General features: G+C 45.0%; 1 protein-coding gene across 1 annotated transcript; it reads left to right on the top strand.

Moving 5' to 3' along the window:
* Window positions 1-3,052: 3,052 nt before the first annotated feature.
* Window positions 3,053-7,615, top strand: LOC109874073 (neurogenic differentiation factor 4-like). Its single transcript, XM_020465869.2, has 2 exons — window positions 3,053-3,235; window positions 5,606-7,615. Exon 2 carries the CDS (start codon window positions 5,612-5,614, stop codon window positions 6,602-6,604), a length of 993 nt encoding a protein of 330 aa, XP_020321458.1. The 5' UTR covers window positions 3,053-3,235; window positions 5,606-5,611; the 3' UTR covers window positions 6,605-7,615.
* Window positions 7,616-9,521: the final 1,906 nt, after the last annotated feature.

The raw sequence follows: 9,521 nt of genomic DNA on the forward strand, positions 1-9,521 counted from the left end.
GAAAGTATTAGAGGAGATGGATCTGCCTTAGATCCCATTGTCCCCCGGTATGTGTGCGTCCGTGCCAAGTGAGAACACAAGGCCAGTCACTTCATACAAAAACCACGTCTTTCAGGAATTCATCTGATTTGGGCCTCAATAAATGGGCTGAGTCTCACATCGATCTGACAATAACGATACGCTCTGTGAGTAATTTCCCCAGTTCAGTTTTGTCAGACCATATTACATTTTCTGGGCCGGCGACTCTGAAAAGTAGAAGAGTAAATGTCCTCTCTTTTTATACCCGAAATGGAATCAAATTAAACCACAGTGGGGCGAGTGGGAGAAAAAGATTCAATTGTTCCTTTTGTCGCTCTCACAACTTCATAATCGAATTATAGCTGGCCACCCGCCAACCCCCACCACAGATAGCCCCCCAAATGGGCTCCTCCTGGCAGATATAGTAGCCACCTGACTTTTGTTTTGTAATTATATTATCCCGCTCTCTTTAGCGTGTCGTGGCTAATGGCTGAGCGGGCCAGTCCAGCTGCACATGCAGAAACAAAGCTGCTTATGGGGCCAGACAATAGGCTCGTGGAAAAGGGACGCCTGAAGGCGGTCGGCCAATGAGCACGCACCGCAGGGGGCAAACGGGGGGTTTAGGGAAGGGTTAAGAGGGTTTGGGGTGTAGCTGGGGGGTGTCTATTTTTGTGGCCCTGTGGAGTGGCCTCATCAATGGGATGGTTGGTATAAGGACACATGGTCCAGATCACCAGAACGTTTAGGGCTTAGGTTGGAGAGAGGTTCAAGTGTGGCTCAATGTAACTTCCAAGCTGATGAGGGACCATGAAACTCAGAGTAACTTTCATTCTCTGGAGGTCTGTTTGTCTTTCTGAACGCTCAATAATAAACAATATGATCAGCCTATTGTCCTCCCTACTCAAAACATCAAAAATATTTGGAGAGAATGTCGGTGATGGGATGGTTGGGCCCACAAGTATTACATAAAGAGGTGAATGTGATATGTTATTCTCAAATCAATTGTAATTTTTTATTTAAAAAAAAATCTATTGCACATTGTAATAGCATAATTTCTGATACGTGATATTGTGAATAAAAGTGTTTACAACTTGATTATTGTTGCACATGCAGTCTTTCCAGACAAATTGCAACACCCAACCCCCCACCAACACACACACATGTAAGTGCTCTCTCCTCATTCCCAACCAGGGTATCAAGATTTCTCATAGGACTCCCTGTCTGACAGATGGACACAGCCCCCTCTCCCTACTGTAACTGAAAACAGGAGCGCTGGGGATTCAGGAAGAGGTTGTGTGCCTGTGTGTGTTTGTGTGTGTGTGTGTGTGTGTGTGTGTGTGTGGGGGGGGGGGGGGGGGGGGGGGGGGGTCTGCCCTCTGCAGCTGAAACTGCTGCCCTCTCAAGCAAACATACAAACATACCGACACAAGGCAAGGTGAGGAGGGAGAGTCCTTAGGGGTCAATGTTAGGTCAGGTGAGAATACAAGTACATCTGAGCCGCTAGCAGATAGTTACTGAACGAGAAAAGAGGGGGAAGAGGAAAGAAGTATGAGCCATCTGTCAGAAAAGTTCATAGTGCATGACCAACACCAAGGGGACTAAGGCACATGACAGCAATCATATCTTCCTCTTTACCACTTGTGGAATAGGGATATTTCTCCCTCTTTAATGTTGCTCCAGTTATATTTTGCTCCAGATAAATTGAAATGTGTGAAAATTAAAGAGAACAAAAAAAATGATGAATTGGAAGAGAAAAGTGGCAGCTTGTCTTCATACCTAAATGGCATATGTTTATTTTTGTCTTGTTTTGTGTCACCCATAGTTTGCTTTTGAGTCTGCCAAAGTGAGGCTATTCCCACTCTGGGGAAGAGCAAGGCCTGGCTCAGTTATTTCCATTCTGGGTTGCAGGTGTGGAGTAGGACAGGCATTGACCCAGAGGGAGAGGGAGAGGGAGAGGAAGGGGGTGGTTGTGGAGGTGGTGGTGGGGGGGGGGGGGGGGGGGGGTCGGCTGGGGAGTGTGAGACACATCCGTTGGGTGCACAGGCAGTCCCCCCATCCAACCCCTCACTCACCGCTCCCTCCAGCATGAGCACATGTGATTCTTTCTCTCATGGGACAGTGGCACTTCCCTCCATTTCTCTCTATCTTTCCCTCACACAATCACACACACACAGTGTATCTATTGAACGTCAAGTCTATACAGAGATGAACATACCCTTTAAAAGCATAATTGTTAAATAATTCACAGAATGAGGAAATGAAATGCTCTGTATTAACCCACATAATTAGAATCATTATATTTCTATGGTATAACCTACCTACTTGTAGAGTTGGCTAAATTAGTAGGCCAACTTGCTACACAAATAACAGCCCACTTGTAGCTAGATGACCTGTCTCCATTCGGTTAGTTTGTTCTGTCTTTCACCTCAGGACTTCTCTATGCAGGCGCCGCGCCTGTCCCGTCTCGTGAGGGGTGTCTCTGGAGCCCTATTTAATTAGCGTAATTGGGTGCAATGAGCTCACGCCCGACGCCAATATCGGTTCAGCAAACGCGGATGTATGAATTACGGGGGAATGGCGCAAACACCTGCTCACGCGCAACCGCAAGCTGTCACAATCGGTTAAGCTCGCAGAGCATCTCACTCTACGCTAAAGTTGCACTGTTTATTTGTTGATACAGACTGATAATACAAATTGGACAAATAAAACTATTGCAACTATGAACATGTTCTAATGTAGTGCCGCAATAATGTTATGGGCCATAAGAGCTTAGGCCTGCAGGCTATCAATCTAATTAAAACGATTTTGTTTCACACGCACGAACACACACACACACACACACACACACACACACACACACACACACACACACACACACACACACTAGTGAACTAGTGAACTTTTTTTGTTCATGACATTGGCCACGGGCCGGGCCACGCGCGCGCTCGAGCGCAGATGAATTGGATGCGAGAGGATGAGAGAGCGGGAGGAGGAGCCTGTCTGTCCGTTGGACGCTAAAACCCCGGGCCCCTGCGGAGTGAACTGCAGAGAGGCGTCACTCTGGGATGGAACACTGACAACTGCGAAGGAGACGCAGGGGAGAAAGTTCAAGATTGAGTGCTTTAGGCAAATTGAGATAGTAACCTGTAGGCTAAATCCGCTCAACAGCCAATAACAACTTACAGGAGGTCCTAGGGAGCGTTATTTCAAATATCAGGTAGGCCAACCTCATCTGTTTCATTTCGAATGAATGTCAATGTTTCTTTCTTCAAAGATCATAGTATATTTCGAATAGCATAGGCCCATTGGAATAGTAATAATTGATTATTCAAATATTTTAATAATATTTATGTGAAGTTGAATGTGAAATGTGAAATTTTGACCATTTCTAAATTGGTAGGGTAGCCTAGTAGGTTATTATTTGAAATTTTCTAAATGTTGGGTTAGGCCCATAGGTCATTCGGCTAAGTAACGGGAATGAGGCATAGGCTACAGACAGATTAATTAGATAGGCTACAGACAGATTAATAAATAGTTATCAATTTAGGATTCTTAAGAACTGCGACATGATCATTAGGCACTAGGCTGCTGTTCTTAAAATGTGCCTGGCATAATCTTAAGGGAAAACGTTAACAGGTGTAAGCCTACTTAAAGTGGCAATCAGCAGTTGAAACAATAACAAAGCCTAGTCCTCGCCCCTGTTTCTGTAAAAAGCTGACGGATGGGGCTGGAGAAATGTAACCAATCTCAAATTCATAGACAGAGCTATGAATGCAAGGACTGAGAATCTATGATATCAAAATGATAGTTTTAACCATGTTTTGAAGCTATAAAGTGTTTGTTTACATTTACTTTGTTTACAAACATTGGAGTAAAACAAACATATATTTTGGGCTCTGAAGGGGTGTGGCAGTTGAACTAAGCTCATGAGGCATTCATAACTTATATTCTTCAAGAATCAATGGGTACATATCATTAATTTATAAGTCCAAAGAATGGATGTGGCAACTGCAGATTTTCCCTTTAAATCGAAACAGGGATTATTTATCCAAAGACAGCCTAAACCTGGGTTACCCTACCTGCTCAGCCTGCTTCAGAATCACTTTGGTCATCAGCTTGTTCCTAAAATGGTCATAATCATTGCTGACATAGCTGGGAAATATCTCAATAACGAAACAACATATTTATGATATTAGGCTTATAATTGTATGAAAGTAGCCTATACTATAGGTTATCATTCATCAAACTAAATTATGGTGTGGAATAAAAATCAATGACACACACAAAATTGTGGACAAATCACTTAAAACCTAGTTTCAAATAGGCCTATAGATCTGGGATCGGCAACAGAATTTTTTTTTTCTTCTCCCCAAATGTTTTTTTGCCTCAACAAAAAAAAGATTGAAAGTTTTTGGTCTGTACAATCACCAGGAATTCACCAAAGTATTCCCACGAATAAAAACAGAGACGTGATTGTGTCTCAATATAATGACGGTAATTATTGTTATTTTCAAATATATATATATATATTTGAGCTTAGTTGTGGTCAATTTGCAGTGTGCAAATTATTTTCCAACCCCCCGACCATCCACTTCGACAAAAATCGACCCATGGCCGAATCTAGTTGCCTACCCCTGCTATAGAGGATCTAATAGGCTAAATTAAGATAATTTTCTAGAACTCCCCAAATAGATAATTTATGGGCAAACCTACAGTGAAAACTCCTAGTGAAATCTAGCCTATCATCGCCATAATCATAAAAACAATTTGTTGCAGAGTTATAAATAGATTTTTCTGAGTTCCCTGTTACTGATCCGGGAATGTAGTCTAACCTTGAGTTAATCCCATGTTGCCGCTTCATCCACGGAGGGAGCAAATCCTGCAATGGCCCAGATTGAGAGTGCATCCCGGTGTCCGCCGCAACCTAAAAGCGAGGAATTACAGAGTTTTGAAGTCTCCCGAGATCAAGTCTCCCCTCAGATTAAAATAATCCTTGTAGGCTACGCACGCTGTTTGCAGACAAACAGATTACATATGAAAGCAGCATGTTTCATGAAAATCTTAAAACATAAAATCCCTAAAATATTCAAAGAACCCCCAAAGCATTGCACCAAACCGGTAATCAAAGGCCTTAGCTTAGACAATTGATTGTGGTTGTAAGTAGATTGTAGAGTAAGCAGGCTAAGGCTAGTCCTGACCTAATCTCTCATGGACAGACAACATAAACATAAAACTAAATTACGTGAGATTTTTGTTCTGGGTCAAGCGAGATCCGTCCTGATCTAGCGCTCACCTTGAGGCTACTACAGTAGGTCACACAAGGTCATTAAAACTCATTAGGCTGTGGGATAAAACTGCTATAAATAGACTGGTCTGGTCCTCAAGACCAGCTTGGGTCAATGTCCCAGCATCAGTAGGTCTATCAGTAGAAAACTTACTCTCAATTCACATCAGCTTTGGACAGGATTGACAAAACAAGTCAACGGGTAAAGTTGTGATGAGCCTCGTTTTCTTAGTACAAAATATTTGATAAAAAGTGTATATGTTATGGTCAGAACTATTGCTAATGTTGGTGTGTTGTTTCCAGGAGACCATGATGGCCAATTCGTACGGAAGGCCCAGCGAGGGGGCGGAGTTAGTCAGCTCTCTGGAGTGGATGGATGATGACGTGAGCTCCCCAGACGGAGACAAGCCAATCAAAGCGCAGCGCTACAGACCAGGCGGAATGGGCCACCTGGGCAGGGAGCTGGGCAGCGAGGATATGGAGGAGGAGGAGGAGGAGGAGGAAGAGGAGGGCCAGGGAGACGGGAACGCTCCCAAACGCCGAGGGCCCAAGAGGAAAAGGATGACCAAAGCCCGGCAGGAGCGCTTCAAGGCGCGACGTGTGAAGGCTAACGCCCGGGAGCGCTCAAGGATGCACGGGCTGAACGACGCGCTGGAGAACCTGCGCAGCATCATGCCCTGCCACTCCAAGACTCAGAAACTGTCCAAAATCGAGACTCTGCGGCTGGCGCGCAACTACATCTGTGCCCTGTCTGAAGCCCTGGAAGGGGACCAGTCCACGGAGAGCAGGGCCTTCATGGATACCCTGTGTGAAGGCCTCTCCCAGCCCACCAGCAACTTAGTGGCTGGCTGTCTGCAGCTCGGGCCTGGGGGTTTTGTTGAGGAGAGGCCTGAGGAAAGGAATGGGGGGAGAGGAGGGCCCACTGTCCTGGGAGGGGTGGGGATGGCTGTTAGACCAATCAGATACTCCTCCCCCGGCCTGCCCAGCCCGCCCTATGGCACATTGGACTCCGCCCACCTGCTCCATCTGAGGGGAATGAAAGGAGGGGCTTACGAGAGCCACTCCCCTAATGACTGTAACACCCCTCCCTACGATGGCCCCCCAACACCCCCGCTCAGCATCGGCAATAACCTGGTGCCCAAGCAGTCCTCTCCCCACTACCTCCCCCCTCACCACTACCCCCCCTCCTCCATGGGCCTGTATCAGAGCACCCGCTATGAGCTGCCCCTGGAGATGCCCTATGACTCGTACCACCCTCCTCACATGGCACCCCCGCAGATGGGAACTGTCTATGGGGATTAAGGGCCAGAGCGGACAGATGGGGCAGATGTTACTCTCTCCAACAACACAACAATCACCCTGCCCCAACTGGCTTCATCTTAACCTATGACTGAGGTGTTGGGAGAAATCAGACTTCGGTACTGAACACTGTGAAAGCAGCCCATCGTTGTGAACAACTGGGTAGTGCTGTTGTGGACTGTTGTTTACATTTGTGTACTGTAAAGGTTAAGGCTCAACACTGTCAAAGTCTGCTCATGATTGACTTTAAACCAGTTGTTTGCTGCGGTTGTTTCTGAATGCTGATTAGGTTAAAAGGCACCCACAACTTGACCATTTCCATGACCATTTCCTATTCCTTGTTCCTATTGGTGGAAAGTCTGTCTTGAAGAAGGACTTCAGCTTGACCGCTATGACCACATTATGACAACATTATGACCACATTATGAGCACTTCTGACCAGCACTGGGAACATGAAACAGATCATTCACGTTAATGCATTATACATTTATTTATTATCTTATTTAATATTTATATGAACTGCTGTTAGTAATGCTGTGTTTATCCGTTTGATATGTGTTTGGTCTTGGCCTTCTCTATTTGTGCTGTCCTTGTTACATTGTTGACGGACTCTGACAGTGTATCTGTTATCTCTCTGTGTCCATTTCTCCTTTGTTGTGTGTTCTTTCCTGTTTCACACTGAAAAGAGATTCTCATATAATATTGCTAGTGTAATGTTGCTGATTACCAAGGGGAAAACTGCCCATGAGGAAATGACAAATGTCTGCTGTTGTAATGAATAGAACAAATATAAATTCCAAAATATGATTGAAGTTGAACTATCAGCCAGGTGGATCTTGTTCATGGACATTCCTAAATCAATTATACTGTATGTATATGTTGTATAATATTCTGTCCAGACACTTTCTCCATTGCCAAATATGTTCCTTTAAATGTACAAATGTTCCTCGAGCTGAAAACTTTTGGATTGTATTTTTTAACAAACATTTTATGAATTAAAACAATGTGAACTTTTTTTTTTTTTGTGAAATTCTGAAAGTGAGTTTGTTTAGATGAAAAAACTGTCTTGTTAGGTCAAAAGACAGTCAAGGACCAACTGCAATTAGGGTGTTTGCAGGTAGTGGGAGGGAGTGATATGTGAGAGTATGGACAGGTTGTAACACAATGAGAGAGGTGAGAGGGAGTAGAGAAGATGACGGAGGGGGTTGTTTCAAATGAGAGTACTTCTGTGACTACTGTTATTATGCTACCACCCCTGAGAAAATCCTTTTCCCACACACACGCACTCACACTCGCACACACACACACAAACACACACACACACCCCTAGGCCTACAGGTGGAGACCAGAAAGGGAGTGAGAAACGGGCATGCAAGAGAGAGAGAAGGAGAGAGAGAGGAGAAAGAACGCTAAAGAGAGAAGGAGAGGGAGAGATAAAGAGAGAGAGAGGAGAAGGAGAGAGGAGAGAGCGATAAAGAGAGAGAGGAGAGCGATATAGAGAGAGAGAGAGATAACGAGAGAGAGAGGGAGAGAGAGAGATAAAGAGAGAGCAATAAAGAGAAAGAGAAGGAGAGAGCGATAAAGAGAGAGAGAGAAAGAGAGAGACATGAAAAATGGAGATGCATAAAGGGGAGTTTTGCTGTTAAATGGCCACTGTGGGTCCATTGTAAAGGCAGCCTGTTCTTTCTCTTGACCCCTGACCCTGCATTGTGCTGAGGTTGCTGGCTCTGGAGGGAAAGACAGCTGGGAGAAACAGAGGGGAGGGACATTTCTCTGACAGACAGCTAGGGGGGGCAAATGCACAGGAGGGTGAGCTACACCCCCTCATAAACCCGCCTCCAACCAATCCCATCCCTCTTCATTCAGCATTGGAATGACACATTACTTTGCTCACACGCACACACACATAGGCACACACACACACACACACGCACACACACACACATACAAAGACAGGTGGAAGATGGTGATGCAACGAGTATTTGTACGAGGGTGTGTGTATTGGGTGTGTGTTGCTGGGCAGACATTATTCAGAAGCTGTCTGGCATTTGAACAATTGAAACCTCTAAAAAGCTGTGTGGTTCTCAAGAAAACAATAAAGGTTATTGTGGGTGAATGTTGAAGGATGAGGAGATTGTCTTGATAGCAAGCAGGCCAACAATATATTGGGGGGGGGGGGGGAGAGAGAGATGAAGAGAGGAAGACAGGAGGAGAGAGAAAAAACAAAGAGAGCGAGAGAGAATGGTGGAGACGGAGAGAGTCCCTGCTCACTCTTCACTGAGAGACATGATGACACTGTCACTAACAGTGGAGTCCATCTGCACTCACTCGCAGAGTATAAAGATCAGAAACCTCTTGTGAACAAATATTTCATACCGAGCAGACAGTAGATATTATACCTTCACTGTATGTCTCACTGATAGGCAGAGTGAAGGTTATGAAATCTTACTTTATAAAGAAATATCAACAGACAAGGCAAGTTGCCCTCCTCCTTTTTTTCTCTGACACCATTCAACCCGCTCCCACTCTTTCCCTCTCGACACTTCCCACTCTCCTCCCTCAACTTCATCTCTCATCTCTCTCTCAATCTTTTGGTTTAGCTACACTAATCCATTGGCTAGCTCTTAATGAAAGAGTGGATGTGCGGAGGCTGGATTGCAGCAGGATGAAGTTTGGTGATTAAGATGGCTGGCCTCATAGGGCAGAGGGGGAGGCTTTCGCTGTTGTAATAATCCTGTACTATTCAACTGGGCTCAGTTCTCTCGCACACACACACACACACACACACACACACACACACACACACACACACACACACACACACACACACACACACACACACACACACACACACACACACACACACACACACACACACACACACACACACACACACACACACACACGCACACAAACTAAC

This window comes from Oncorhynchus kisutch, linkage group LG1 (genome assembly GCF_002021735.2).
Source record: "Oncorhynchus kisutch isolate 150728-3 linkage group LG1, Okis_V2, whole genome shotgun sequence".
Lineage (NCBI taxonomy): Eukaryota > Metazoa > Chordata > Actinopteri > Salmoniformes > Salmonidae > Oncorhynchus > Oncorhynchus kisutch.

Excerpts from the sequence above, each read along its gene's own strand:
- LOC109874073 (XM_020465869.2), top strand. The coding sequence starts at position 5,612 with ATGATGGCCAATTCGTACGGAAGGCCCAGCGAGGGGGCGGAGTTAGTC.